Source organism: Metarhizium album, assembly GCF_000804445.1.
Source record: "Metarhizium album ARSEF 1941 chromosome Unknown scaffold_28, whole genome shotgun sequence".
Lineage (NCBI taxonomy): Eukaryota > Fungi > Ascomycota > Sordariomycetes > Hypocreales > Clavicipitaceae > Metarhizium > Metarhizium album.
Window position 1 is genome coordinate 137,442 of NW_024467602.1, and position 27,439 is coordinate 164,880.

The following is a 27,439-nucleotide window of genomic DNA, read 5'->3' on the forward strand; positions in this document are numbered from 1 at the left end:
TCACTGCCCACACAGAGCCTTGTTCTTGTCTTGTCTCCGCGAGGCCCGTATCTCAGTCCCTGCCACATCATATAGTCCTTTGTCTTTTCCGTCTCGCCAGACATCCACAGCCAAAGCACTTGGACTGTTGGTTCCAACACGCGCAAGTTGCCAATATGCAGTTCGCCGTCGTCCTCTCCCTCATTGCTGCCGCCTCTGCATCACTCCTTCCCAGAGCCCCGGCTTGTCCAAGCGCTAAAGGCTCGGCCTGTGGCATCGTCTCTGCCATTGGAAACTCTGTGACCTTTCCCCCCAAATGCGTCAGCAAACCCAGGTGTGAGGGCGACGTCAGCTTTGCTGGAATCACTGCCCATGTTGTACGTACCTCCTACATGTGACCTGCTTGCTGTCGCAACAACAAGCATGATGCTAACTCGTCAAAGCAAATCGGCGTGAGTATCTGAGCCACCGCAAAATCAACCCTACAAGAAATGCCTGCTAATCAAGCCCCGTGTTGGACCCAATGTCTAGACCTGCGTAAGTCGTCTCGCCCCGAGGTCAGCCGCACCAGTTTGGTTGCTAATTATTCCCATAGAGCTAGACGGAAGACCAGGTTGGACTGTGTCGACCATGGCCAGCGGTGCCACGGGGTCGGAAATGGCGGCCGCACGTAGCCAGCTTACAACTGCACAGCGGTCTGGATTGACCTTGTACATAGCTTTGAGTCCAAAGGCCATGCCAGTCGCAATACCAAGTCGCTCTCATTCTCAGGTGGATCACCAATGCTCCCTACGCCGTGCCGTCCACCTGCGGATCTGTGCTGCACCGAGGGTGTTTCTGCAAGCGCCGCCACCTATCGCCAGTTCCCAGTTCCAGTAATAGTAATACCCAAGGGACGTAGAGAATGCCCAGCCCTCTCCTCACCAAGCTGACCTAGTTCCAGCATGACTCACCGTCTGTCATCCATGGGAAAGACGATGATGACTGCGCTGAGCCGTGGAGGATACGTGGTACCAACGAAGGCTATTCACAACAAGATAACTGCGTGTGTAACCTGACCCGGGTGACTGAGGCACCAAGCCAAGATGCCCGGGCCCTTGGGTGGCCCGTGAGGACATCGTGGTGGCTGCAACCTTTCTGGATTGCAGCTGTCCCGAGAAGTGCCTGCGTGCTGTAGTCATTGCTGCCACTCGGGCGTTCGGTTGGAAATCGAGGCGAGGGCACTGGCTCCCCATCGGACCCATCGGGGTGTCGCAAGTTCCTAGAACTGTGTCGGTGCGCGGCTGTGCCTCGCCAACGGCGTCCTCCGGATAGGGCTGCATGGGATGAATCGGATATCTGCGTACGGAGTACGGAGTGTGAATCTCCGCAGAAATTTCCACGTGGGTGCGGCGAGGTCGAAATCACCCGGCCTGGACAGGGGTCGGCACGTGACTGGCCATCTTGATCTCTGTCGATGCGGGGGCGGAAGGCGGAACAACACTCCAAGCCCGCCGCCTCGATCCTCCCGAGTCCCAAAAGCCAACCGAGGCATCGAATCAAGCTCGTGTGGAGAAGGCCTCGTGGAGAAAGCCTCCCGTGTCCAGCCTCCACGGCCATGCCGTTTGTTGCCCTCCATCGGCCGCAGCGAGGCCGCTCAGTATGTGTCAGCACCAGGCCAGCATTGTTGCGCCCGTTCCCCTGGGCTTCGGATAAATACCACTTCGCCTCCCGACAAGGGCAAACGGCCCCTCTTGCAACACCGCGCGCGCGCAGCCATCGAAACAATCATCATTGTCGGGGCGAAAATGTCGTACAGCTCCGAGGCCCAGGTCGACGAGGTATTCTCCCGTCCTCGAGGTCACCATGGCTCGTTGCAGAGTTTACCCATCTAACATGTCGTCAAGGCCTTCAACACCGTCTCCGACACCTTCAAATCCAACGTCACCAAGCCCCTCGAATGGCGCATCAAACAGCTCCGCAAGACATGGTGGATGCTCGAGGACAACCGTGAGCGAATCGTCACCGCCCTCAACCAAGATCTAAACAAGCACCGTCAGGAAACTCTGCCCGTCGACGTCGCCGGCGTCCAATCCGCATGCCTCGAGGCCCTCGCTCACATCAAGGAATGGACCAAGGACGAGAAACCCCGACAGACCGACCCCTTCAACCTGTTCGGAGGGGCGCGCATCCGCAAGGAGCCCAAGGGCGTGGCGCTCATCATCTCAGCCTGGAACTACCCCTTCATGGAGCTCTTCGAGCCCATGCTCTCTGCCATTGCTGCGGGGTGCACCGCCATCCTCAAGCCCAGCGAGTTGGCGCCCGCCTCGGAGAAGCTCATCGCCGAGATTGTGCCCAAGTACCTCGACCAGAGCGCAATTCGCGTCGTCACCGCAGGCCCGAAGCAAATGAATTATTTGCTGGAGCGCAAGTGGCATCACATCTTCTTCACCGGCTCGACCGCGGTCGGCAAGATCATTTATGCCAAGGCCGCGCCGAATCTGACCACGGTGACGCTCGAGTTGGGCGGACGAGGACCTGCCATCGTCACGCCCTCGGCGGACATTGATCTCGCCGCCAAGAGAATTGCGAATGCCAAATTCATGAACGCCGGACAGGTGGGTGCATTCAAGCGCCCCGAGTCTCGACAAGGCCTAGGTGGCTAACAGCGTCCAGATCTGTGTCGGCGTCAATCACGTCTTTGTGGATCCATCCGTCAAGCAAAAGTTCATCGCCGCCCTGAGCAAATACTTTGACGAATACCGCTCCGGCCAATCCCGCCAGCCCGCCTATGCCACGCGCATCGTCAACGAGCGCCACTACAAGCGGCTCGACAACCTCCTCGAGAAGACGCAGGGCAAAATCGTCTACGGCGGCGACCGCAACCCCGAGACGCGCTTCTTCGGCCCCACCGTCGTCGACGGCGTCACCACCGACGACTCACTCCTCTCCGAGGAGCTCTTTGGCCCCATCTTGCCCATCCTCGACGCCACCCTCGAAGAGGCCATCAACTACACCGTCAAGCACGATCATCCCCTCGCCCTGTACGGCTTCACCTCGTCGCAGGCAGAAAAGGACAAGATCCTGCGCCTCACGAGCTCTGGGGGCGTGTGCTTCAATGACGCCATCCTGCACATGCTCGTGAAGGATGCCCCTTTTGGCGGCGTGGGAGCGTCCGGCATGGGCGCATACCACGGCCCCTTTGGCTTCAAGGAGTTCACGCACCTGCGAACCGTGGTCAACGTCCCTGCGTGGCTGGAACTGCTTCTCAAGGTCCGCTACGCACCCTATACCAATAAGAAGGCCGTGGCCATGGTGAAATCTACAGGCGCGAAAACCAGTGTGCCGTTTGACAGGAACGGCAATGATGTTCCCGGCTGGGCTGGATTGTTGACCAAGTCAGCTCTTGCGGTGCTGTTCTTTGCGCTGCTGAGATGGAAGGGCTGGCCTCTGACAGATTGGATCAAGAACGTCAAGGGTAAATAGGCTAGTGGACCGTTTTTTCTCGCATGGGCAAGGGTTGTCTGGTCCTGGAGGAGCAGAGCTGAGGAATTCTTGGAAAGTAGTTGATATGCTCTTCGCAATGGCGCACGTTGCTGTAAAGCTGGGCTCACGTTGCTCTCGTCGCCCTCTGCACTTTTACAAATAAAATTCCCTCGTCACAGAGCGGCAGCCAGCACGTCACGACCACGTCCCTTGCCATCAGCTCCCGTTCCAACGCACAGTTAGCGACTTCGTGCGCGGAGCCTGCGCGTCATCGCCGTCAAACGTCTGAATGTCTAGCCTTGCCAAGCCGCTGTCCAAGAACTCTATCCCGACGTCCCTCACTCTATGGTGCCGGCAGATGTACTCCCGGGGAATGCAAGTACAGGTCTTGGGCTCCGCCAAGCCGACCAGCTCTCTGCCCGTTTCCTCAATCCGCATCTTTGCCTCGGACAGGGCCGCGAACAGCCCGCTGTCCAACAGGCCATCTCTCTGCTTCAGCCCCTGCAGCAACGCCAGGGTCCTCGCGCGCGTGGCGCGCTCCCGGCACGCCGACGCAACCATGTACAATACCCCGAGCTGCGAGGGGCCAAATGTGAATACGGGGCGTGCCGGCCGCTGGCCCCGGGAGTCTGTCTTTCCGTGGAAAATCCTCTCGGCAATGTCGACAATGCGTCTAAATTTCGAGGCGAACCTGTCCCAGTAGAGCTCGTCGGTGCCGGGTCCCACCTGAGCGCATATCTGCAGCCCGACGAGCCCCATTTGCAGAATCAGCGACGGCCTCAGCGGTGCGTCGTCGCCTTGATGCTCACTCTGCCGTCTGGTCTGGGCGAGCTTGTCCTTCCAGGCGGATGACCTGGCGAGCCAGGCCTCATGGAAGTAGCGGAATGGCCGCCAGTCCCCGGTCACGGAGCCGAGTGCTCGCGCGCGCAGCAGCTCGAACCGATGGAGCTGCAACGCTTGGTACTCGTGGTGTGCCTCTGTCATGCTTTGGAAGGGCCGTTTCGGCGCGGCGGAGGTGGTGTACGCCTGTCGGGGCAGGTCCGAGGCTTTGCACGCCCAAGTGTATTGGACTAGCAGGTGGTCGAGCAGGGAGATGAGAGAGGTGACGGAGATGAGGTTGCTTCGCGCCGACGACTTCCAGGTTTCTGCCTCATCGCGGAAGCGCCAGTTTGTGAAGAGCCGGATGCCGTGGCCGGCAAAGAACTTGACCTCGTTGAAGTTGCCTCTTAGACTGGCGAAGCCCAGGAGGAGCACGGTGGCCATGAGGATGAGCGACTGGTCCTGGAAGCTGGGGTGTGTGTTTTGCGTCGCCCGCATGAGATGGCCGATGGCTTTCGTGTACTGCTTGAAGGCGGCGTCGTCGTCAGCGCAAGGCTGAGCTGCGCCGTGGCCTCGGGTGCACACGGCTCTCGGCCGTGTTTGCATCGAGGCGATTGCGAGGGCGGAATGCCAGACGGCGGGATGCGCGTGGCAGGCCTGCGGGACATCGACGGACCAAAAGGTGCCTTCGAAGCTGTCGGACCCCGGCTCTTGCCGGAGGGCGGTCTCGGTGCAGAACACGTGGAAGAGGTATTTCTCGCGTGGTGTTGACTGTGCGTAGATGGGCGTCATGCTGTGCGTGGGCTGGGAGGTCAATCTGGTGGCGGGCGAAGCCGGGCCACGATATCGCTCGCACGGCCGACGGGCGGACGTGCAGCGTGTGCACGAGGGCCAATTCTCGTCGCATTTGATGCGGCGGGCGCTGCGCAAGGCTCTCGTGGTCAGCAGCAGCGATTCGTGCTCGCCAAGCTCAGTCTCGCGAGAGGAAGCGGGAGAGGAGCGAGCTGCGGGCAACGGGCAGAACGTACCGACACGTGACGCAGCCTGTTTTCACCTTGGGAGCCCATCGACGGCGTCGCTGCCCAGCTGGTCGATTGCGAGGCATTCCCTGATCTACGTCGACTGCCGGATGGCTTGTTGGTGTTGACATGTTCTGGTTTGAACTTTGATCCCTTGGACACGCCGGCCGCTTATCCTGCTTACACGTTGGGAAACGACACCGGAGGTAGGCAGGGCTTGGCCAAGGGTGAGGAGGCGCCTCGCAGGCGACGTGTCAGCTGCCATGGCCCATTTTGTCAGTACGAGCGAGACATTGGCCTACAGCCGGCGTGGACTTGGCGGTCAACTCTGATGCTGTGCGCTCACTTTCTGGCAAAACACGGTGGACATTGGGGAGACAGACCTTCGTAAATCCAGACCGAGACCCCGGGCGGCGTCTTGGCCAGGACGCAGGGTTAGGGTCATGACCCCCGCGCTCTCTATCGAATCTGGGCTGATGCCAATGTCAACCTCGGTTGGACACAGCCCTGCCCTGGAAGCACCAGTTCGTCGTCGTCGTCATCACAAAAAGTGTCGAAAATGGACATGCCTATTGTTGATGTATGGGCAAACCCTCCCGGCGTAAGTGACATCCATTCATTCGTCGATGCAACCGCAGCTTCGTCGTCGGCCTCGTGATGGAGTCGCGTCTCCTAACACCAGTCGCCGTACTCAGATTCATGTCCCAGAAACAGCACGACTCTTTGCACAGAGTCATTCGGATACCGGCCTCGCCAACCGCCGGCACTCCCCCGCCGAGCTGATTGCGAAGATGGACGACGCCGGTGTTTCCCAGATCCTCCTCGCAGCGTGGAACCGACCCGGCTCAACCATATTCTCCAACGACCAGGTCGCCACGTACACCCGCGCGTACCCCAACCGCATATTCGGTCTGGTATCAGTCAATCTCCACGACCCCGTCTCCGCGGTCAGGGAGCTGGAGCATTACGTCCGGGCCGAAGGCTTCAAAGGGCTACGAGTCGTGCCCTGGCTGTGGAATCTGCCCCCCACTGACGCCCACTACTGGCCCCTTTACGTCAAGTGCATCGAGCTCGATGTTCCCTTTTGCACGCAGATTGGGCACACTGGCCCTCTGCGTCCCAGCGACGTTGGCCGGCCCATTCCCTACATTGACGAGCTTGCCTTGGAGTTCCCTGCCCTGAAAATTGTCGGCGGTCACCTGGGATATCCGTGGATGGCCGAGGCCGTGTCAGTTGCCTGGAAACATGAAAATGTCTACATCGATACCAGCGCATGGTCGCCGAAATACTACCCGCCCGAGTTTTTCGTCTTTGCCAACACGACAGGACGCAGCAAGGTCATGTTTGGAACCAATTTCCCGCAACTTGGATGGAAGGCGTGTGTTGACTCGGTCAAGTCCCTGGGCACGGGAACGGGGACTGGACTAAGGGAAGATGTTGTTCGTGATTTCATGGGAGGAAACGCGAAGCGCGTGTTCAAATTGCCTGATACGCCGGGCGAACAGAACATGTCGCGCCTGTAATGTACATCAATGTGCACCGTTGCGCCCAGAACCTGTCCATTCAACAGCGTCTGCGCTTGCATTTTGGTTTTGTTGATTGGGTCCAATCCCGCAGGTCACGTTGGCCAAAGGAGTCCCTCGCCAACATTGAACCTTGAAATCGAATCCGAATCGACAACTCTGCGGATACAAGGGTGGTGATGAATGCAGGGACACTTTCAGACTGTTTCAAAGCCATTCCGATGCCAAGACGCCGCAGCTACATGCACAAAAGTCCATCTCTCGTGGTATCTGCTCTCCTCGCATCATAGACAAGAGGAAGCTTCTGCGGACATTTGATAACAGCGTTCTATTGGACAGTCCCGTCTGGAATAATGCGGCGACGGAATATGGACAGACCGTCATACCATTTGATAGTCTGGCAGCCAAGATCAAGTCATGACGATTCTGGCCCGGTATCCTGATGCTGTCTGCTGCTTTCCCTCAGCAACGCCCTCAACCTTTCCATCAGCATCTCCAAAATCCACTCGCTCTCCTCTTTCCCACTGATCAGGGGGCTTTGGTCTCCAACCCACGACCACTTCAACGAACGGGTGTCGTGTTCCTCTGGCTGCCGGCTCTGCTCAGTCCCAGACTCGGCGTCTTCACCACGATGCCGCGAAGTTCGCCGACTCCGCAGCGTCTTCGTCCTTGCCGGAAGGAACTTGTCCAAGATCCTCGGTCGCTCTGTCGGCCTCGTCTCACGATGAGCGTCTGGGTCGCGCTCATCCTCACCCATCAAGCGCAAATACCACACCCAATCTTGGAACGTGTATCTTCGACGCCTATCTTTGCGAATGGTTTCTGCCACGGCCTGAATCTCAGATACGAGGAGGAGGTGCAAGTCATCCCCAGTGGGAAGATTGTCGTCGAGCTCGGCTCCGCAAATGTCAGCACAACGTCGCGATGACATAGTCTGGCATGGTGGATGGCTTCGCGGCGATACCGGGCTCTCAGACTGGGAAACAGAGGTTTGAAAAGTCCCATTCTCAGTGCCATGGCTTGGGCCATCCCTACCCTTCAGCTTCGGCGCCCTGGCCTCCGGAGCTCGGTGTTGTCGAGCCGTTCCCTTCTCCAAATCGAAACTCGTATCCACGGCAGAATCGGGGCACGAATAGCCACAGCTCAGCTGACGAGCGAGTTGCTTCAGGTTGTGGCGGAAGCTTCCGCGCCCAGGAAGGATAGTGATGCTTCCCGCCCGGATTGTGATGTCATTGACGACCCTGACAACCGTTTCTCCGGCATTCGATATGAGGATGGTGAGAATCGGCAGGGAAATCAAGGACCAAAAAACGAAAAACGACTTGCCGGCATTCGATTTGGGGACCAGATTGCCGTACCCGACTGTCGTCAGCGATATGAAACAAAAGGAGACAGCGTCAAAGTACGTCCAAGCCTGGGCCGCCTTCTCACATTTGAAAAAGACGACGGCGCCGCAGAACCACAGACCGAGCCAGCACACGGTGGATATGAGCATTGCCGCCCATTTCCTCCGCGACGACGCCCGTTTCTGTATGGCGCGCATCAACTCAAACTCGCCGCGGCGCCGCTCAAGCTCCCGGGCGTATAGGTCGGCGAGAGGTTCACCTCCTCCCTCGAGCGGGATCAGCATGTCGCCTTTCCCCCTGCGGAGAACCTTCTGCAGGGCGTTGCGACGACTTTTCTCGTCCACCCGGGCGTCGAGCCGCTGGCCTCCACGCTGGACTATCATGCTCCGGATGGAGCTGACGACGATGCCGAGGCTGGTGATTCCGACGAGCACATAGGGGATCAGCAACGCCTGGCCAAGCACCGTCGTGGGGACCATGTCGCCGAAGCCGATGGTGAAGAGGGTCACGTCCGCCCAATAGACGCCGTCTAGATAATCCCACTCCTCGAGCCTGGAGAACAGCAGGGCGCCCAGGAGCAGGTACGTGAGGAACAGCATGGCTTGCAGCACGAGCGTCCGCTGGCCGCGGCTGAGATTGAAGTCCTCCCCGCGGCGGCCGTGCAGCGCGCCCCAGAACGTGATGGCCAGAACTGACGCGGCGACAAAGTACAGCACCGCAGACCAAATCCCGTAGTAGAAAGCCTGCGACCACATCCTGTCGTCTCCAGAGAGCCCCAGGCTGTCGAGCAGGGGCCCCGACGCCACGGCATCGAGACACACGAAGCAAACGGCGGACGCGTACCTGAACGGACGGTCAAGCCTGCGTACCTTTTGACGCGTGGAACGATAGCGGCTTACCAGCCTATTATTGCGATTGGCTCCGCAATGGTGAAGCGAACCTTTCTCGTCACATCTAGCAGGAGGAACATGTTGGACACGAGCGCGAGGCATAGCTGCAGGGCTCTTACGGTCGTCAGCCTGGCGCAGACCATGTCAGCGGAACGTGTGCCTTGCCTCGCGGCTTCTTGCGAAGATACCCACCAGGCCGGGTCGGACACGAGAGTCGCATCGCTCACACCGGTGCCAGGAGGACTGTGCTGCACCCACGACTGGCTCAAGGCGCAGATGCTAAACGCCGACGCTACCGGTCCAAGTGTTCCCGCGATCATGGGGAACACGGACGACACGAGCCACCAGCGGCTGGGATATGTAAGATGGTTAGCCCTACATCGGCTCGGAAACCGGAAAAGGAGGAACCTGGGCTTCAGAGAACCTTCGCTCCATCTCGTGCAGGGTCGACATGGGGGTTGGGGTCGCCGGGCCCTGTTCTGAAAAGAAAAAACCACGTCGAAAATGCTCATGCGTAAACTGCGCCGACCCGTGGGCTTCCCGGACGTGCCGCCTGGTGCTGCCCTCGTGACACTCCGAGAAACTTGGCGGACACGGACGTCGTCAACTCGAGCCGTGTACACGCCTAACTCGGCGACTACATTCACTGCGAAGGAGCAGGGGGAGTGTCCAGATGCGCTCTCGAGTTCGAATACCTTGGGACGCCAGAGGCTGCAGCGTGCTTTCGTGCGTCGAAGCCAGGGGATGTTTCCAACACGGCGCGGCCAGGATGGACGTTGTAGTTTCGCCTCTGGAGCTTCGTCCAAGCTTGGTGTTTTGTTCCCCCCCCCTAAAATCATGGCTGGAGAAGCCAGTCCATCGACAGCTTTCGACTGGCCGATGGCAAATGAAGGCGGCGCGAGGTTGTGCGTGGCTTGGCCGTCTGGTCTCAACAACACGACATAAGCTTCACTAGCGCAACGGGCTTGCCCATTCACCCACCGTCTAGCTCCCAAGTCTGCGTCGGCTTTCAACTTTGGACAAGATTGAGCTGCTGACCACTCAATCTTGATGTGAGCCCGTCGTCGGTCAGCCCGACAACTCTGCCGGATCCAAATCCAACGTGGTTGTCGCCGCCAGCTTCGACTTTCTGCTCTTTACATGACGCTGCGGCTGTGGTGGGGAGTTTCCAGCAGACAGCGTATAGTCACGCGAGCACGACAGGACATACAACATGTTCTATATTTACCCTTGGTGGAAACTCTACCCCCATTGCCCTTGCCCGGACGCAAAGACAGACTTGATGTCAGGATAGGCATTCACTTGCGGAGTACAGTGCCTCGAAGTCTCGGTTCCAAGCTGACCTTTGTCTCCGAGGCGGCCCGGCGCACGCGGTGTCAGAGCACCCACCGAACATCATCTGTCCGGGACGGCATTGGCTCGCCCCAGCTATTCTCTGTGCTTCGGTCAGGGGTGCAGCATGGCCCAGGGCCCAAGTGGCCAGGCCAAGATGAAGTGAGTGCATTGGTTTGGCTTCGCTCAATACACACGTTTCGTGATTGATTTGTGATCTGGTATGGCCAGACTACTATTCTCGTGAATAAGATTGCTCCAGGGGAAAGAGCAGCGTTGCAAATGTAAACATCTTCTATATATTTCTATATTTTTTCTTAATCACACTATACATTGGCATGGCATATTATCAGTTCATCCCACGTAATGGTTTCGCAACCAAGCAACGATATGTAACCAATCTATCCTCAGTTACCCGTGCATTCTAAAATCGACATAAATTCATGTGCCTCGCGCGCATCCTCCCAACCACTATCGCGGACTTGGCAGAAGCCCTTGGCGGTGTCGAGCATATTCTTCCCTTGTACTGTAAACCGGGGAGCGGCTCGCAAGCGGGCTACGGCAGCCTGCCTTGCCTTGCCGTCGGTCGCGTGGATTGTGTCACGGGAGTGGAATGGTCATCATCCTCGCTTGTCGTGGGCGGTCACCGCCTCCACGTATTGAAAATGTTCCAGGTCCACCCTTTGCCTCGATATCGAAGGCAAAGCCCTTGCCCAGGAACGTCTAGAGATATTTCATTTTGCAAACATCTCCCTCGCTCCATCTCAAATGATGGGAAAATCAACTTGATTTTCGTAATCAATGTTATTTTCCTCGCATTCGATGCGGTCGCGACAGGTGCCGAAAGCTCTGTCCCAGAGCCGCGTCTGCTTCCCATAGTTGGCGCTGCTCTTCCAGCCCTTTCGGTGGTGCAAATCATGATCCTCGAGGATAAGCTCCGCATCTAGCACCCTCAGGAACCAGTTGAACATGTTTGGCGGCGTGGCAACGATGCGTGCACCACTATGCCCTGCCAACTCGGCAAAGACGACATACTGGTGGCAGATCCACCACTCGTAGAAGCCCATCGGGAAGCCCATTATCCTCATGGCAAAGTATGTCATTAGTGGTATTCCAGCAATATCAAATATCTCTTGCTCTGGGTCGGCGAATAGCGTCAGCAGCGGGTTGGGGTGCTTGGTAAGGTGGTGGGTGCGATGGAACTTCCAGAGCCCGTCAACTTGGTGCATCAGCCGGTGGTACCAGTAGAAGAAGAAGTCGAGAATAATGCCGTAGCAGCCCGTCTCGAATGGGAGCCAGAGGAGCGCCATGGAGGCAGGCGGCTTGCGAGTGTCGTAGCCGATGAAGACGGTGAATGCTGGCCTGACAAAGGACGTCAGGAGCAGGGAGTACAGGACTTTGCTGACGCTGACGTCGGGCACGCCGTCGCGCTCGTGTACGTCGCCGTCGAGGAATCCGAACTTGTGTCCGAGTGCGCGCAGGATATGAAGCTCGCGGATGGCGTTGAGGTTAAAGGCGACGCTGTACAGAAGTCCTGCCTGCCAGGCCGCGAGGTTGTGCCCCGTGTATAGGACGTACAGGTGGTGCAGCGCGATGGGCATAAAGGCGTGGACGAGAATCCACCGGTGCTGGCGCCAATCAGTCAGGTACGGCACTTTGTCTGTCTTTGCATGCACCGGCACGGCCTTGTTGAGTTCTACTGGGTGGATGTCGAAGATGTCGTAGGCCCAGTGGAAAATGGTCCACTCTGAGCGATCCTTCTGGCGCCAGGTGGACTTCATGGAGTCTTTGGGATTTCTTTCAACAGTCATCTTGGCTGTCGTTTTGCAGCGGATTTTGGGGCCAACGGCGGTAAAAACGTTGGAGGATTTCGCCTTGTTGTGAGCAAAGTTGTTGTTGCTCGCCCTGGGGGGGCTTTATAAGGCAGTGAGCGAGTGCCCTTTGTGCATTGAGCCGGGGTCTCCGCGCTGTCACATCGTCACATGTGTTAGCCGCTTCTAGCGCGGCGCATGTGAAGGCCTAGCATGACGTCGTGGATGACTGTGCACGTTGCGCGTACAATCATCTGGCCAGTTGGGCGAATCGTCTTCGTGTCATTGCGTTCAAACTTTCTATGTGGAAGCGGAGAGTTGATGTTCTCCCGAGCCGACTTTGGTCAGGGCAAGAGATGACTGGACAAGACGTCGCTACGTCCTGATTTGGAATTTGCAACGGCTCGCTGTGGAGGGATTGGCGCGCATTTTCTTGCCACTGGTGCGTCACGTCACGGTCGCGATTTTGAGCCCGAGGGCGACCGGGGGACCCTGGATGCTCGATAGACTTGATCAGCCACGGGTATCATGCATCGGGGCGGCCCAGAATCGCTCGTTTTTGCTCAACAACTTACCTGGGCAGCGACTCCAGGGCCGAGGCGGTGGGAAGCAGACGCCGGTCGCTTGCGTGGCCGTTGGCCTCGATGCTACGCCGCGGACGGAGAGATTCGTCATCTTCCAGGGGTGCAGCCGTTGCGATGCCTCACCACTTCGGAGAGAAGTCTGGCGGTGGCGGTGATGATGGGATCATGCCACGAAGGCGGGCGTTTTTTGAGTTTTGAGAGATGGTCTTTGTTTGCTGCGGGGATTGAGCGCCGCTCTCCGCGGAGTCCCGAGGCACGGCTACGGCTCTTCAGGCTTGCAGAAAGCCCACCTGGAAAATCTCAAATCCGGGTCTGGCCCGTCTGGCCCGATGGGTTTGAGTTTTACAGCCATTGGCGGGGCGCCGGGAAAGCGCGGAAAACTAGAAAAGGGGAACGTCAATACGTTGGACGTCGTGGAACAAAGCCATGACGCTACTTTGTTCTAGTCATAGCTATTTAAGTACTCGGCCCAGAGTTGACAACCAGAATACTCCGTAAGATCTGGGTTTTCTTCCCGTGAGGCAAGCCGGAGAAATCAGGAGGCGTTTTGCTTCCGGCTGTTATACAGTGTCCGTACGGTGCGTGGGAGTACTTGACAATGTAGTTGGTAAGTAGGTACCTGCCGGGTACTGCTTTGTCGGGCATCCACTCACATAGAATCCGCACTGCAACACCGCGTCCAGGTACTTTGAGTACTTGGACTTAATACTCACTGCAGCAGTGCCCTTGCCGACGAGGCCGCACGTGCGAGTTGAGAACGCCTGATGCCGAACGTGGGCGCATCTTGCCGGCAACTACCCAGGTACTTGGCGGACTTCAGACCGACTTACCGAGTACAATGAGCAACAAAAAATAAAATACAATAATAGTTTGGCGCACTGGGGGCAGTCAATCAGGCGCTAAACCCGACCGGGTCACGGGCCGGGGTTGGCAGCGGTTCAAATGCGCCCCGAGGTTGCAGTATCATGTAAGGTGGGGCCGTCGAGCAACGTTTTTGGCTGTCATTGTTCTTGAAGCCTGTTCATTGTGCATTCTTGTTTCTCGTTGGACGCGGGAGCGACAGGAAGAGCAACTTGAGGCACTTTATTTCGTATTCCTTATCAGCCTGCATTCGAAACGCCACGGCTGGGGCTTTGGTGGTAGTACATGCTCTCTACGGCCTGCAGGAGAATGGGGAGGGAGCGTAAGGCTGCAAGGCGCCAGACGGGGCAAAAGAGTCAACAGGCCACGCCTGGTGCCTGCTGGGCCGCTCAGAGTCGGCATCGGAAGCCTTTTTCTACCACTTTGATCATTCTTCACCATCCGTCGCCATCACCGTCATCGCCAAAATAAGACCACCGCTTCCTCCTCTCAACTCGACCCCATGGCCATCCCCGTTTGATCCGCCTCGCGATACCAGCCCCGGGCCTGAGGACCTGACTGAGGACCAGCCTTAGCCGCCCATCATGGGTCCCCTTGTGGTGTTCAAGAAACGATTCTGCTTCTCCGGTATCGCCATTCTCGCGGCCTTGCTCTTCCTCCTTTCCATTGCCACAGTCCTGTCTCGACGACCATCCTATCTCGACCGCCTGCCAAACGTGCTGCCTTCCCTCGAGGACCATTTGCCCAGCTTTGACGGCAAGGGCAAGCTTGGAAGCAGCATCCTCAATGCGGCTCCTGTGTCACCAAAAAACAGAGAGTGGAGGTTCGACCCCCTGCGCGACGCCAACAGCTACTCCCTCGATTCCGAGCAGTGCAACATGGCCTTTCCTGGTCTTTTTGTAGAGATTGAGCGCGGAGTCGCTGCCCAGAAAGCGATAGGGAACATCACTCCCAAGCAACTCAACATAAGTGAGCGCGGTAGGGGAGCGCTGCGAGGCTTGATTGTCGACCAGCAGGTATGTGCCGCCTTTCCTCACGTCACGACTAATTCTTACACGACTCAATTGACCCTCGGCTCCAGCTTTACATTCTCCAGGAGACAATCCTGGAAAACGAGTACGATACCACGCGAGCAGTTGCCGTCTTGCACGCCATCCACAGAGCCATCATAACGTCCCCTGAACCTCTACCCAACATTGAGTTCGTCTTCACGGTGGCCGACGTGGTACCGGATCCGGGGGGGAACAACTACCCCATCTGGGGCCTCACACGCAAGGCTGAAGACGAGGAGATATGGCTCATGGGCGACTTTGGCTACTGGAGCTGGCCATTGGACCTCGTGGGAGCGTACGACGAGGTGCGACGAAAAGTCGCAGAGGCCGAGGTCAAGTTTGAACAGAAGACGAACAAGGCCGTCTGGAGAGGCGCCGTGGCCACCAACAGCCACCGAGAGGAGCTGATCAACGTGACCAAGGACAAGGACTGGGCCGACGTCCGAGCGATTGTGTGGGCAGGCATCAGCGACCTCGTCTCGGAAGACCAAGAGAAGGCCTTGTCAATGGCAGACCATTGTAAATACCAGTTTGTCATCCACACTGAAGGTAGGTGTATGGTATGGCCGGGCGGGCAGATGCTCGCGGGATGCAGCACTAACCAACAAGGACAGGGCATAGCTATTCTGGCCGGGGCAAGTATCTCCAGAACTGCAACTCGGTTGTCATAATGCACAAGCGGATGTGGATCGAGCCGCACCACGCGCTGCTGGTTGCTGATGGTCCCAAGCAGAACTTTGTCGAGGTGGCCGAGGACTTCTCCGACTTGGAAGCCAAGGTCACGGACCTGCTCGCCCACCCGGACCGGGCCAAGAAGATTGCCCAAAACGGCGTCGACACATTCAGGGACCGGTACTTGACGCCGGCATCGCAGGCGTGCTACTGGCGCGAGCTGCTCCGGGGCTGGGCGTCGGTCAGTTTTGAGCCTCAACTCTGGAATCTGGACCAGGATGGCGTCAGAACCACGATGCGTGGTGTGCCCTTTGAGACGTTTGTGTAGGTTGATAGCTCGGCGGCGCATTATGATTTTCAGCTCCATTATTATTTGACTGACAAGATGCGTGCCTATAACAGACTGCAGTCCATCATGGTGCAGCCAGCGCCTGCGAAGTGTAAATGGTTGGGCAGGTTTTTGGGTCAGTGTTGATTATATGGCGCGGAACTCTTTGAGCAGGCTTCTTTTTTTTTCCGGGTTTCTTGTGTCATCATGTACAGCTAGTATATACAAACTCATATGTAGAATATCATGTACTTGGCCATTTCCCGCCAAGATACCTTAATGATAATCGGCCCAACTTGACGGAGATGGCCCAGGTACACTTTGGACCGTATAAGCTATCGTCGACTTTGCCTGCCCATTTTTGACGAAGAGTCGAGGGGTTGTAAACTCAGCGAGCAGCTCGCTGCTGGGACTTTTTCATCTCCGACGGTCGCCAAACTGCTGCGAGAGACGTGCATCCCTGGAGCGACATGTTCCCAGGTCAAAGACGCCGTCAGACCCGAACAACGACAAAGCTCAGATCAACAATCGGTCCGGATTCCCAGATTCCTCCATGCAAAAGAACCGCTTTGCCAAGCTGAGCCCGAACCGGGCCGAGATTGACAGGTTCTGAGCACAAATGCCAAGAGACGACGGCACGTCGTGGCGCCGATCCCGCCCGACTGGCTTCCGGAGCACCAGAGACCGTCAGTCTGTTTGGTGGGGGCTCACGGAGCGGCGCCGCTCCGCCCGCGTCTTGGCGCTGGCGCCGGATGCCGGACGCTGGTGAATGTGCTCTTGGCGCCACGTATGCTTTTATTGTATTTCATTTGATTTCTTTTTTTCGTATTCTTTTTTCGCGCATAGGGTTTTCATGTTCCGTGCGCTGTTCACTTAGACTTCACTCACGGCTTCCATGCCCAGACTAATCAGCGACGGTGCGCCAGTGCGTTGGCTGACGGGGCGCGAAGAGTGCGCCACTCAAACTCAACCTGACGGCTTGAGGCCCGTCAAGTTGCCGGTTCATAGGGCATGGGGCAAGAGGCGCCGGCGGCACGAACAAGCACATCTGTATCCTGAGCGGCGTCTTGGTGCAGAAGCTTCAGCAAAGGAGCAACAATGAGAGACGACGTGAATTCTTCCAGTTGCCGCCGCACCGACATTGCGACGTTGCCCCATCCATCCTCGCCCAGCCCGTGGCCAACACGTCTCTCCAGCCCGGTCCTTCCCATCAAACCAACAGCCAGACACTCGGTGCCTCCGGCGAGGCTACGTGCCCGCCGTCGACAATGCTTGCACTTGCGCCATGCCATTTCCAGGGAGGCCTCGCTCGCGGCGCCAACGCCAGCCGTGGCCGGGGCCAATTCGCCAGCCGTGAACGACTGTGCCACGGGACAAGTCAGACCATCCCGAGCGCTGCGAAGAATAAAATCCTTCACACTGCAGGAGCATCGCAATCACAACAGATGCTACCTGTCCGCAGGCACCCCAGCTTCGTCGTGACCGTACCGCGCACCCGCGACGAGGTCAACGCCAAACACCAGACACGAAGCAGAGCAGCGCGCTTGTCCACGTAGGCTTCGAGATGGCCATGCTCAAGAGTCTGATTGCCGCCATTCTGCTGCTCTCGCCCCAGGTATCTTTTGCGTTGAATTCCCAACCCCCCTGGGCGGCCATGACACGCTCACACGGACAACCTAGGTCCTCGCAGGGCTCAGGGAAGCACCCATCCCCGGGTACGACGTGGTCGACCTCACCTGGGAGGTGGAAGTACTCCCGGGGCGCGTCGAGAACCTGACGGGCACGGTAGAGCAAGTCCACGACGCAGCCAGAGCCATAAACCCCGACTGGCGACTCCCGTCCTCGCCCGCCGAGCCCGAGGACCTCGCGAAGCGCTCGGGCATGTATGCCTGGAGCACGGCCTTCTGCGGCCCAGGCACTCGCGGCTGGCGCCCGTGCAAGGCGCGCCGGGTCCAAGAGGGAATCAACCACCTCCGCAGCCAGCTCGGGCACCCGAGGAACGGCCCCGGGCCGCGGTCCTGCGGCCGAGTCAGCTGCTCCTGGCAGGCATCGATATGGTGGTGCAACGACGTGAGTTTTCCTTCCCTCTGACGGAACAACCCCCCCCCCCCCAAAACGGTGCAGGGAGAAAAACGTCAATGGGCTGGCTTTCTGACGGCGGCTAGGCTCCCTGGGCAACGGTGATCAATAGCTGGAACGACATTGCCGACAGCGCACAGCTGATCCTGTGGAAGTGCGCGACGGGAAGCGGCGCGGCGGATCGATATGTGGCGGGACAGGTGTTTACCATTCGCAAGTGGAATGTCATTGTTCGCCAGGACGAGTGTTGAGTGTGGTTGTTGGCGAGTAGTCACGTGTGGAAGAGGTGGGGCTGGGCGGTCGGCGCATCTGATGTACCCGACGTGGTCAACACAGCTCCTTGATTGGACCAGACCACGTGCGGGATGAATGTTGTATGTACCCCGTGGTTAAAACGACTCCTTGAACCAGACATGTGCCCATCGTATGTTTTGACGATTTGACGTAGGACGAGCAGCGAGGAGGAGCAGTTGCCATGTCCGTTTCCGCGCCGTGGCGAGGAGTCGTCATGAGATGAGACGGGCCGAGGAACAGCAGTCGGCGAGGGAGAACGCACCACAGAGGAGAAGACGAGACGGGACAGGGCAGGATTGGCGGCAGGAAGAAGCGGGCGAGCCGCCTCGTCATAGGCGCATCATGCAATGTCGCCACGGCCGGCCCGGACGGAACATCATTTAAACGTCGACAAGCCCAGCATCCGAGCTTCGCCTCTTCCGCTTCACACCAAACCCCTCTTCCAACGAGAGGTTCGAGCACAGCCCAGCATGGCACTCCCCAAAGTCCCGACCGCGACCGGCTTGCTGCGGCACAGCACACGCCCGGCGGCCTCGCGGGCCAGCCTGCCTCAGCTTCGACGCAAGGTGACACGAGGTGACGGCGATCTCGGCGGCCCGGGCGGACAGCAGCCCCCGCCGCCCAATCCAGGCGGTCCCGAAGCCGTCAAGAGAAACTGGTAATCACGCCTGAATTTCCCCGGGGCGGCGGCGAGAAGGAGAGGTGACTGTCCCCAGGGTTAGGGTTGGGCTTGGCTAACGTGAAAAAAAATAAAAGGGTGCCCATCGGCGGCGCGGCTCTCGCTGCTGTCGCAGCGTACGCGTATCTCACCACCCCCAAGGTGGATGTGGACAGGGCCAAGCAGACAGACGCCAGGAACCCGAGCCAGGCGGAATTGCGCGACCTGGCGGCCGGTAGCCAGGCGGCGGAGGAGGTTGTCCAGCAAGTTGCCGACCAGGCGACCAAGACGATGAAGGAGATGAGCGGCAGACGCAAGACGGACCAGGGCAGTTTCCGACACGATTGACCCCCTCGTGGTTGGGAGCAGGCATCGAGTTTGGAAAGTGGCTTCACACGTGACGAATATCACGACTTGACGGCGGCTGTTGGCTCTCAACGGAAATGTATCACGGCGCCTCTTCACGGTGTATCAAAGACGCATCGCTCGCCCGCGTGCTCGTTTCCCACATGAGTATAGTATCCCGACGACACACACGCTCCCCTCTGCCCCGCCTGCATGTTCCCGCCGGCCATGAGATAGTCGCCGCCTCTGGCCGCGGCCCAAAACCCCCCAAGCCCCGGCAGCGGCCAGACGTGTCCGAGGCGGGCTCGCGCCCTCGCCGCCCAGCTCCTGGACCTCCGCGCCTCCTCGGCGGCCACGTCGACGCTGGCCTTGTCGTAGACGCTGGGCAGGTAGGCGGCGGCGTAGCGCTCCCTCAGGGCGTCGTGCGAGGCTCGGTCGTAGTGCGCCCAGAACTCGTCCTCGGCGTAGTAGGCGTGCGCGTGGAGCCACTTCTTGCCGCCGCGTGAGCCGAAGGCGTACCTGCCCACCAATTACTTCGCGCGTCAGTCACGTAGTAGGCGAGACCTGGAGAAACATCGTGTGTACTCTCAAGTGTTTGAGTGGTGGTGTGCGGAGCAAGGCAGTGGCACTGCTCCGTCCATCGCCGTGGTCACGGGAAGCAACTAGTCCTCCTACTTGACATGAAATCGTGGGTCCTGGAATCACACATTCTACGGAGTACTTCCGTGCTGAGGCAGCAACCAACAACAGCATTGCATCACGCCAAAACGCCCCAGCTCCCAGCCACGCACGCAGTCCATCATCTTCGGCCCCCTCGCTTGACAGGCTGGCGAGGCTGGCTGCCATACGACCGCCTGCCCTGTGTCCTGCTCCTGCTCATGGACTGCCCCAGGTTGATGTCGACCCGCGGCGGGGCCGTGAACCCAAAGCTCTTGGCTACCCGCACCAGGTCCAACTTGTGCACGTCGTACACCGATCTCAGGCTGTGCGACGCATACGCGTGGAGGTATGACTTGAACGCCTCCTTGGCGCTCTGTTGAAGGTAGTAGTTCTTTCCGATGAGGCTCTCCAGCTGCGACTGCACGTTCTTGATGTGTTTTGTGGGAAAGTCGTACTCGACCACGGGCACGCGCGCAGTCTTGAGGTGCGACAGGAAGCCAACCTCGTTGGGTTGCAGGAACAGGAGGCTGCGGCCCTTGTTGTTGGCGCCACGGGCTGTGCGGCCGACGCGGTGAATATAGTCGCGCGTGTTGTCCGGAGGGTCGAACTGCACAATGAAATCTACCGCAGGGATCTGTGCAGTCGCGTCAGCGCCTCAAACGGGGTCAACCGCGCGTCGATTCATCCATTCACTCACATCAAGACCTCGAGCAGCAACGTCGGTGCAGATCAAGATGCCATGCTCGGCGTTGCTGAACTCGAAAAAGGTGTTGGTTCGCTTTTGTTGCTTCTGCTTGCCGTGAAGATCCAGCACCGGGCAGTCGATGTAGTTGAGGAGCTCAGAGTAGTACTTGACAGAGTTGCAGCTGCTGAAGAAAACAATCACCTTCTTCTTCTTGTCCCTCATTCTTCTCAGGAATGAAAAGAGCAGGATAAATCGCCTGTCGGCGTCGCAAAGGACGTAGCCTTGTTCGAGGCCGTCCACGGTGCTGAACTGCTTCTCCTCGTCGACATTGATGTACAGGGGCCCGGGTCGCAGTGATATCCTTGCCAGATCCTCTACATTTGCGGGTTAGCCCATCAGCGTGCACGTGTGTCTCCGGCTTCTTTGGCTCCAGGCGCTGCTTACCGACTTTGGTGGTCTGTGTGGCGGAAAACAGCATTGTCTGTCGGTCGTCGTTGGACAAAACCTTGACGATTTGACGAATCTCGTCCTCGAACCCAACTTCCAAAATGCGGTCTGCTTCGTCAATGACCAGCGACTTGAGGTTCTTGAACACAAACGGCGTGTTCAGTAGGTGATCGAGGAGTCGGCCGGGAGTTGCAATCAGCAGATTCACGCCTTTGGACAGCTTCTCTGCTTCTGCCTTTCTGTTTGCGCCTCCAATAACAATGCCATATGTCTGAGAATGATGCTGCATAAGCTCGCGAGCGACGCCGAAAATCTGAAGGGCTAGTTCTCTCGTGGGCGAGACGACAATGACGCCAGTGCCGTTTCTTGGCTTAAATCGCAGTGCGCTGAGGATCTCGATCGCGGGAATCAGGAAAGCAAGTGTTTTGCCGGAACCCGTCTTGGCCGCACCTAGAACATCTTTGCCCGCCAGCAGCGGTGGGATAGCCTGTCGGTTCATTAGCCGGCTGCCTCACAGCGACATCACAGCGACGTCACAGCCGAGCGGCTCAGAAAGGAATAATCAGTCACATACAGCCCTCTGGATGGCAGTCATCTTGGTGAAGCCCATTTCTGCGATGGCCTTCATCGTCTTCTCCGACAGTTTCAGTTGGTCAAACGTTTCCGAGTCGGCAGCTGGGGGCAGCATGGGCGCGCCGTCGGTGGGAAGATGTCCAACAGAGTCGTCGTCCTCCACCTCCTCCTCCTGGGCATTCTCGGTGTCGGGGCCTTCCTCGGCATCGTCGCTGCTGTTTTCGCTATGCTGTTCTTTCTCCTCCCCTTTGCTCACTCTCACGTTGTCTGGGCTATCGCTCTCGTCCTCCTCGGGCTCAATCTTTGGCAAAGGGCTCTTGACCTTTGACTTTTTTGGGGGGGCGGTGGCGTTCGCAACACCTTCAGCGCCATTGCGCTTCCTCTTCTTGGCGACTCCCTCACTCATAATTGAGTCCTTGCAAGAAAGAAAAGGGACGCTGCTGTATTCGTTTCTGCTGACTCCGGAACCGATCCTGTCGCTCCCGTTGGGCGGTGCAGATTCGCTGTGCTGGAGGGTCTCGGGAAAAAATCCACGACGGCGGAATTTACGATAAACGACAAAAAAGTTTGGACCTGGCGGATAAGAAAAAATGCCAGCCAACAGTTGACTGTGCCCCACATGGAGGCGTCGAGGTGACTCGCAATTGGCCCGCGCGCAGATCTAGCAGGAGCTTAAGAATTTCAATCTTTGTGCAACAAAGTTCGCGTATTGTCTGTTTACCAAGGCATCCTCATTCGATACGAGACGATAAATTGACGATGGGTCTAATGTTTCTGTACGGCATGATTTCCTATGTTCCCAACTTCCGCATGATAAAATCCAATGTGCTGTCTCCCCCTACTTGGCCACGCCGCGCCCCTCTTTGACTCGGCATTCGCATGCCACCCAGTCTCTGACACGGACGGGATATCCAACCCTGACCGAATGTATTCCGCAACATGAGCCCTTCAAATCACCGCATGGCTTTTCAGCGGGTTCGAGAAAATCCCTTCATTTCATTTCATTTCCGTCTTTCAATTCCCCGGCTTCGCCCTAGTTTACAGTTTGCTCTGGGACTTCAAATACACGTTGGCCAGCTTGAGCTGATCCACGGCCTCGGCAACCATTTCGTCGACAATCTCTTGAGCAGGCTGGATCTTGGTGATAGCCCCAGCCACCTGGCCCATGAGATGGGGGAATTCAATATCGTCGCGATCGTTTTCGAAATCGTGCTCGATAGGGATGATGCCCTTGTCACAGAGCTCCTGGGCGGCATTACCTCTGACCTGCCAGCTCTTCAGGTACGGGTTGAGCCTGGCTCGCAACGGCCGGCCCGTGAGGACCAGAGTTCGGTCAGTCTCGGAGAAGTCGCACGCAACAACGGCCTCCTTGTGCTCCTGGGCGCTCGCGGCCTCGGTGCTGGCGACGAATCTAGTGCCAACCCAGACGCCGACGGCACCCTGCATCAGAGAGCTGGCCAGGCCACGTCCGTTGTGAATACCGCCCGCGGCGAGGACCAGGGCCGTCTGGCCCTTGAGCATGGCTGGCTTGTAGCGACGGGCTACGTCGACGATTGCCGGGATCAGCACCGAGTTGGCGACATCGCCGGTGTGGCCGCCTCCCTCGGTGCCCTGGGCACAAAGCATATCGACACCGCGCTCGAGGGCCTTGACAGCATGCTTGGGATGGCCGACCATGTTCATGACTAGAATTCCGTGTTTGTGGAACTTGTCAATGACTTCCCGGTCAGGGACGCCGACGGCGCTGACGAAGAGACAGGCACCACTGTCAATGATTAGGTCGACGAGTTCGTCGAGTTTGCCGTGTGTGTAGTCGTGGTTTGTTTTCCGAGCGCCACCACCGACCTGAGGCAAGGCAAGGTCCACGCCAAAGGGGAGGTTGGGCTGCTTGAAATTAGCCTTCATCTCGGAGAGGATGTCGCGCAGCTGATCAGGCGTGTACTGGAATCCGCCGACGACGCCAAGTCCTCCAGCATTGGACACGGCCGCAGCGAGCTCGCCACCTGATGTGTGCGCCATGCCCGCAAGCATGATGGGATGCTGGATTCCCAGCAGCGTCGTCAGCGGCGTTGTAATAGGACCCGACGGCGCCATGGTTGTTTGTGGCCTGTTTTTTCTGGCGAAGGAAACTGGGGAAATAACCGGCTATGCTAACAATTCTATGATGGTCAGAAATCAAGCCGTCAACAGAGACATCGTGTCGGCTTCTGGAATCTGGACTCGGCTCCCGAGTGTCCACTGGTCAGCCGTGCGGCGGGTGCCTGACTTACCGTCCTGGGAAACGACCCGCCTCTCAATGGCAAAGTGAAGTGAAAGAGTGGATATGGCGAGGGAGAAGTGAGGGAGTGACGGGAATCTGAAAGGGCAGATTCCATCGACGAAGTAGATATACGACACCAACAGGCCTCATCGACGAGCATCACGAGCCAAAAAAAAATACAACTAAAGAAGCGCTGAAGGCCACGGGGCGACTCGACCAGTCGGGACCCACGGCAACCAAAAATCATTGCGATAGTCCAAAACGCCCAGGAGGCGCGGGGAAACCTGTCCTGGCCGTCCACGCCGATGCGGGGAGCCGAGGCTCATCGGCCCTCGAGGCCAGAACAACGACGCCTATCCACTGACAACCGAGCACCTCGTGTGTGTCATCTAACAAGTACCTAGCGCTTGTAATAACCAACCCGCTTCGGCATCCGGATGGACTACTGCCCAAGGGTTGCTCTCACACTCGAGGCACACGACACGATTGTCTTCTTGGCTTGCCGTCAATCTCTGTGTGGTATCAGTTCGTGACTTGCCCATCTACTAGTGGCCATCTCGTGCGTACCGACGCATCGGAGGCCAACTTCTATAAAACACTGACTGAAACAGCTACGCTTGCTAACAGACACAATGTTCCCTGCTCCCTCTCGCGCCGCGGCATACATGACATGAAACACCTCGGTCCATCCACTCGCCTTGCGCAGAAGAGCATGCAGCATCGGGGCCGAAAGTACAGAATGAATTGAAACGAGGCCTAATGTGTCCTCGAGTGCGAGAAGGCCAGCATGGGCATCCAATCTCCCGTCATCCAAAGCGTGGCAGTCTTGCTGCGTGAAAAGCCGATGTAGACCTGCTACTTGATTCGTGCGCGTCATCGCCTCGACTCCCCATTAGTTGGTCCCTCGATCCCCGAGTGCGCGGCGGTGACTCCTGTCCATCTTGATCCTGCAAAGGCCCAGCCTCATCCCGGAGGTCGTAAATCTCACTCATTGTCACGTCTGGCATCCTCGCCTCCCCGAAACCACGGACTTGTCCGTCGACACCCAGCCCCCGCTCTGAAGCAAGCTGTGCAGCAGCTGCCTTCCTCCTTGCCAACTCATCGTCCTCTTGTTTCTGCAACCTCGCTTCTTCTACAAGCAAGTCATCCATTGTCGGTGGGTTGGCCACGCCCGGCGTCGGCGGGGCCGTCCTCTCGTACTCGCGCGACTCGCTCGACGCCGTCGACCCCAGTGTTGATCTTGAAACGGTCCGGGACGAGGCCGCAAACTCCCCCTCTGGTGTTTTCCCTTTGCCGCTCCTCGTCTTGCCACCGCTCCTGCCGTCCCTCCTCACCATGTCGTACGTCACGTCGTCGGCCAACGGCACGGCATCCTCCTCCCCCTCCCCGTCGCTGGGAAACAAATCCCCTCGTGACCGGTACGAGTCCGACGTTTCCCCAGACCCCGTCGTCCCGCTCCGTTGCCTAGGCATGCGCAGCACCTCCCCATAGTCCGACTCGTCGTCCCCGCCCAGCAGCGGTGCGGATTCCCCGGCGTCGTGCTTGCCCGGATGGTCCTGCAGGTCCGCCGCGCTGGGCTTGTACCGCAGCGTCCCGCCCATTTTCCAGGGCAGCTTGCTCAGAAACCCGATGGGCTGTGTGCTCGGGATAATCGTGGAATCACCCTGACTCGCCTTCCTCCTCATGCCCCTCGTACCGTAGCTCATGCCGCGCTTCCTCCGTGGCTGGTCGCTCGCATCGCCGCCATGCCTCCTGGCGCTGCCTGTGCCGGCCAGCAGACGGTCCCAGTCCTCGCCGCCCCAGGTCCCCAGGAGCCCGCCGCCGGGGTGTTCCTCCTCGTACCAATCGTCGTAGAAGTCGAAGCTGAACTCGGCGCTCTCGCGGGCCCGCTGGCGTTCGCGACGACGACGGAGCCGCTCGTCCGGGTCGCCTAGGCACACTGTGGTGCATTGCTCGATCGAATCGGCTATCGACGCGAGGCACGGGTTGATGTAGTTTTGCTGAAAGGCGAATATGCCGGCTGCTGCGTTTTCGGTCGCAGCTTCGGCGTCGTGCGTGATTTGGTTCCAGCGCTGGCGCAGCCTGGGGTCTTCCAGGAAGGCCATGTTCGGGGAGGGGGGGTTCAGGTACTCAAGTACGCGGATCTGCTGGCCGCAGCTGCTGACGGCATACAAGTCGTGGGCTGTTGGGGCATGGAATTCCGGGGACGCATGGAGGACGTGGCTGTTCCGGCACGGGATGCGCTCCGAAGCCTGGCTCGCCCCCGGGTCATGAGTGCCCGGTGGGAGCCCAGGGGTGCGAGGTGCGAGGCGCGAGGCGCGAGGTGCGACGACGCTTGATGTGCTGGATTATGACGGTTGCGACGGGGTTCTCGAGTCGTGCGCGCACCGCGCAGGTGCACTCTTGCGATTCGCGGATGGGCGTCCCGTCCGCGTTGGCACGGATGACGATTGTTGCAAGCGTCTGAGGTGCACGTCGTCGAGAAGTCGAGACGCCGCCTCCTGCGATCGGCTGGCACGTGCGTTCCTCAGTCCGAGCTGGGACTGGCTGGCTGATGGGAGGGATTTGAATTCTTTTTAAAAAAAAAAAAAGAAAAAAGAAAAAAGAACAAGAACGAAAACGAGAAGCCTTTGGTTCTTGCAACAAAGGGCCAAGTCGCTTGCCAACGTGAATAGTGCATGTGCGGGAAATTCTGGTATCAAGGAAAGCGGTCAATTTACGAGGTAACAAACAAGACTGGCTGGCGAGCGTCATTGTCGACAGCACTTGAGGGTGTGGAGCGCCAAGTACGGCGCTGGCCCCTCTTTTTCTCCGGGTTGATGTGCCTTGGGCCTTGGTACGGACTAAGGAGTGCATATTTTAGGTAGTACTTGTGTGTGAAAGGAACATCAAGCTCCAACGACCTCATGGTGAAGCAATGCTTGCGCCATGCGGATGACAAGAGATGCTATTGATCGAATCGGATACCGTCTGGCAGGCCGACAAATGGGGCGAGTGGGTGCTGCAAGCATGGGAAAAGACGCGGCGGAAGGCAAGCTCTACGAACGTCTTGAGTAGGATGCCACGGCACGATGAGCCATGACAGAGTGGGCTCGTCCTCCAAATATCCAGTCACAAACCCATCACGAAAGTCCCGGAGGTGCATATGACATGGACTTATTAGCCATCAACATACTCCATACACTGGTCATCCTTGTTCTCTCCCGATTCTCATGTTGGTCTTTACCCGTCCTAGCAATTGTTCTCTGGTGTCGCTTTCGCCAGGGAAGAGGTTTCTCTGCAGCCAAGCATCAGTCTCTATCCCCAACTTGGTTGTGGAACTCGAGGCACTCACAGCTGCCAACCACCTTTGCATTTCTTCTCGTGTCCAAGTCTCAGGGTCGCCCTTGGGGTCTAATTCTGCGGGAAACATGCTCGTGCCCCAGATTGTCCATACGGCGGCCGCTACAACGGCGCCTCCAAATGCTGCATGCAGTACGCATCAGTCGTTGATGGTTGGCTACGACAAAAACGCGTGACGGGCTCACCAAGCACCATGTTCTGACCCGAGTTAGCCAAGGTAGAGCGGACAGGTGAGAAAATGAAACATGTCGTTTAAATATCCATATCAACCGTACCTTTGACTTCATCACATTGTCCAACGGGGTGGGCATTTTGATACCGGGTACGGAGTACGTGACCCGAGGGCGACAACTAGTTTTCAGAGCTCATCTGTCGGGACCACAATGAAACTCGGCGGGTCGTGAAGAATGAAGCA

General features: G+C 58.1%; 13 protein-coding genes across 13 annotated transcripts; 6 read left to right on the top strand and 7 right to left on the bottom strand.

The window, feature by feature from the left end:
- Positions 1-155: 155 nt before the first annotated feature.
- Positions 156-858, top strand: MAM_07173 (uncharacterized protein; the record flags this gene model as incomplete). Its single annotated transcript, XM_040825971.1, has 4 exons — positions 156-356; positions 423-435; positions 511-516; positions 575-858. 4 exons carry the CDS (start codon positions 156-158, stop codon positions 856-858), a joined length of 504 nt encoding a protein of 167 aa, XP_040676012.1.
- A 908-nt stretch (positions 859-1,766) lies between these two features.
- MAM_07174 (Aldehyde dehydrogenase NAD(P)-dependent) lies at positions 1,767-3,444 on the top strand (the record flags this gene model as incomplete). Its single annotated transcript, XM_040825972.1, has 3 exons — positions 1,767-1,799; positions 1,866-2,576; positions 2,635-3,444. The coding sequence occupies 3 exons, from the start codon at positions 1,767-1,769 to the stop codon at positions 3,442-3,444; spliced, it is 1,554 nt and encodes a 517-aa protein (XP_040676013.1).
- Positions 3,445-3,660: 216 nt separating this feature from the next.
- Positions 3,661-5,055, bottom strand: MAM_07175 (uncharacterized protein; the record flags this gene model as incomplete). The annotated part of the gene is made up of 1 exon (XM_040825973.1): positions 3,661-5,055. One exon carries the CDS (start codon positions 5,053-5,055, stop codon positions 3,661-3,663), a length of 1,395 nt encoding a protein of 464 aa, XP_040676014.1.
- Positions 5,056-5,841: 786 nt separating this feature from the next.
- MAM_07176 (Amidohydrolase 2) lies at positions 5,842-6,805 on the top strand (the record flags this gene model as incomplete). Its single annotated transcript, XM_040825974.1, has 2 exons — positions 5,842-5,883; positions 5,978-6,805. The coding sequence occupies 2 exons, from the start codon at positions 5,842-5,844 to the stop codon at positions 6,803-6,805; spliced, it is 870 nt and encodes a 289-aa protein (XP_040676015.1).
- Positions 6,806-7,220: 415 nt separating this feature from the next.
- MAM_07177 (potassium channel) lies at positions 7,221-9,361 on the bottom strand (the record flags this gene model as incomplete). Its single annotated transcript, XM_040825975.1, has 2 exons — positions 7,221-8,994; positions 9,051-9,361. The coding sequence occupies 2 exons, from the start codon at positions 9,359-9,361 to the stop codon at positions 7,221-7,223; spliced, it is 2,085 nt and encodes a 694-aa protein (XP_040676016.1).
- A 1,776-nt stretch (positions 9,362-11,137) lies between these two features.
- MAM_07178 (Fatty acid hydroxylase) lies at positions 11,138-12,184 on the bottom strand (the record flags this gene model as incomplete). The annotated part of the gene is made up of 1 exon (XM_040825976.1): positions 11,138-12,184. One exon carries the CDS (start codon positions 12,182-12,184, stop codon positions 11,138-11,140), a length of 1,047 nt encoding a protein of 348 aa, XP_040676017.1.
- Positions 12,185-14,213: 2,029 nt separating this feature from the next.
- On the top strand, positions 14,214-15,681 carry MAM_07179 (DUF821 domain-containing protein; the record flags this gene model as incomplete). Its single annotated transcript, XM_040825977.1, has 3 exons — positions 14,214-14,645; positions 14,711-15,230; positions 15,296-15,681. The coding sequence occupies 3 exons, from the start codon at positions 14,214-14,216 to the stop codon at positions 15,679-15,681; spliced, it is 1,338 nt and encodes a 445-aa protein (XP_040676018.1).
- A 1,564-nt stretch (positions 15,682-17,245) lies between these two features.
- Positions 17,246-18,011, top strand: MAM_07180 (uncharacterized protein; the record flags this gene model as incomplete). Its single annotated transcript, XM_040825978.1, has 3 exons — positions 17,246-17,296; positions 17,362-17,751; positions 17,847-18,011. 3 exons carry the CDS (start codon positions 17,246-17,248, stop codon positions 18,009-18,011), a joined length of 606 nt encoding a protein of 201 aa, XP_040676019.1.
- A 390-nt stretch (positions 18,012-18,401) lies between these two features.
- MAM_07181 (uncharacterized protein) lies at positions 18,402-19,060 on the top strand (the record flags this gene model as incomplete). The annotated part of the gene is made up of 2 exons (XM_040825979.1): positions 18,402-18,712; positions 18,811-19,060. The coding sequence occupies 2 exons, from the start codon at positions 18,402-18,404 to the stop codon at positions 19,058-19,060; spliced, it is 561 nt and encodes a 186-aa protein (XP_040676020.1).
- A 113-nt stretch (positions 19,061-19,173) lies between these two features.
- Positions 19,174-21,828, bottom strand: MAM_07182 (ATP-dependent RNA helicase HAS1; the record flags this gene model as incomplete). Its single annotated transcript, XM_040825980.1, has 5 exons — positions 19,174-19,576; positions 19,906-20,351; positions 20,415-20,776; positions 20,847-21,336; positions 21,424-21,828. 5 exons carry the CDS (start codon positions 21,826-21,828, stop codon positions 19,174-19,176), a joined length of 2,106 nt encoding a protein of 701 aa, XP_040676021.1.
- Positions 21,829-22,460: 632 nt separating this feature from the next.
- On the bottom strand, positions 22,461-23,516 carry MAM_07183 (2-nitropropane dioxygenase, NPD; the record flags this gene model as incomplete). The annotated part of the gene is made up of 1 exon (XM_040825981.1): positions 22,461-23,516. The coding sequence occupies one exon, from the start codon at positions 23,514-23,516 to the stop codon at positions 22,461-22,463; it is 1,056 nt and encodes a 351-aa protein (XP_040676022.1).
- A 972-nt stretch (positions 23,517-24,488) lies between these two features.
- On the bottom strand, positions 24,489-25,787 carry MAM_07184 (uncharacterized protein; the record flags this gene model as incomplete). The annotated part of the gene is made up of 1 exon (XM_040825982.1): positions 24,489-25,787. The coding sequence occupies one exon, from the start codon at positions 25,785-25,787 to the stop codon at positions 24,489-24,491; it is 1,299 nt and encodes a 432-aa protein (XP_040676023.1).
- A 1,082-nt stretch (positions 25,788-26,869) lies between these two features.
- Positions 26,870-27,335, bottom strand: MAM_07185 (uncharacterized protein; the record flags this gene model as incomplete). Its single annotated transcript, XM_040825983.1, has 4 exons — positions 26,870-26,959; positions 27,017-27,147; positions 27,210-27,222; positions 27,300-27,335. The coding sequence occupies 4 exons, from the start codon at positions 27,333-27,335 to the stop codon at positions 26,870-26,872; spliced, it is 270 nt and encodes an 89-aa protein (XP_040676024.1).
- Between the last annotated feature and the right edge of the window lie 104 nt (positions 27,336-27,439).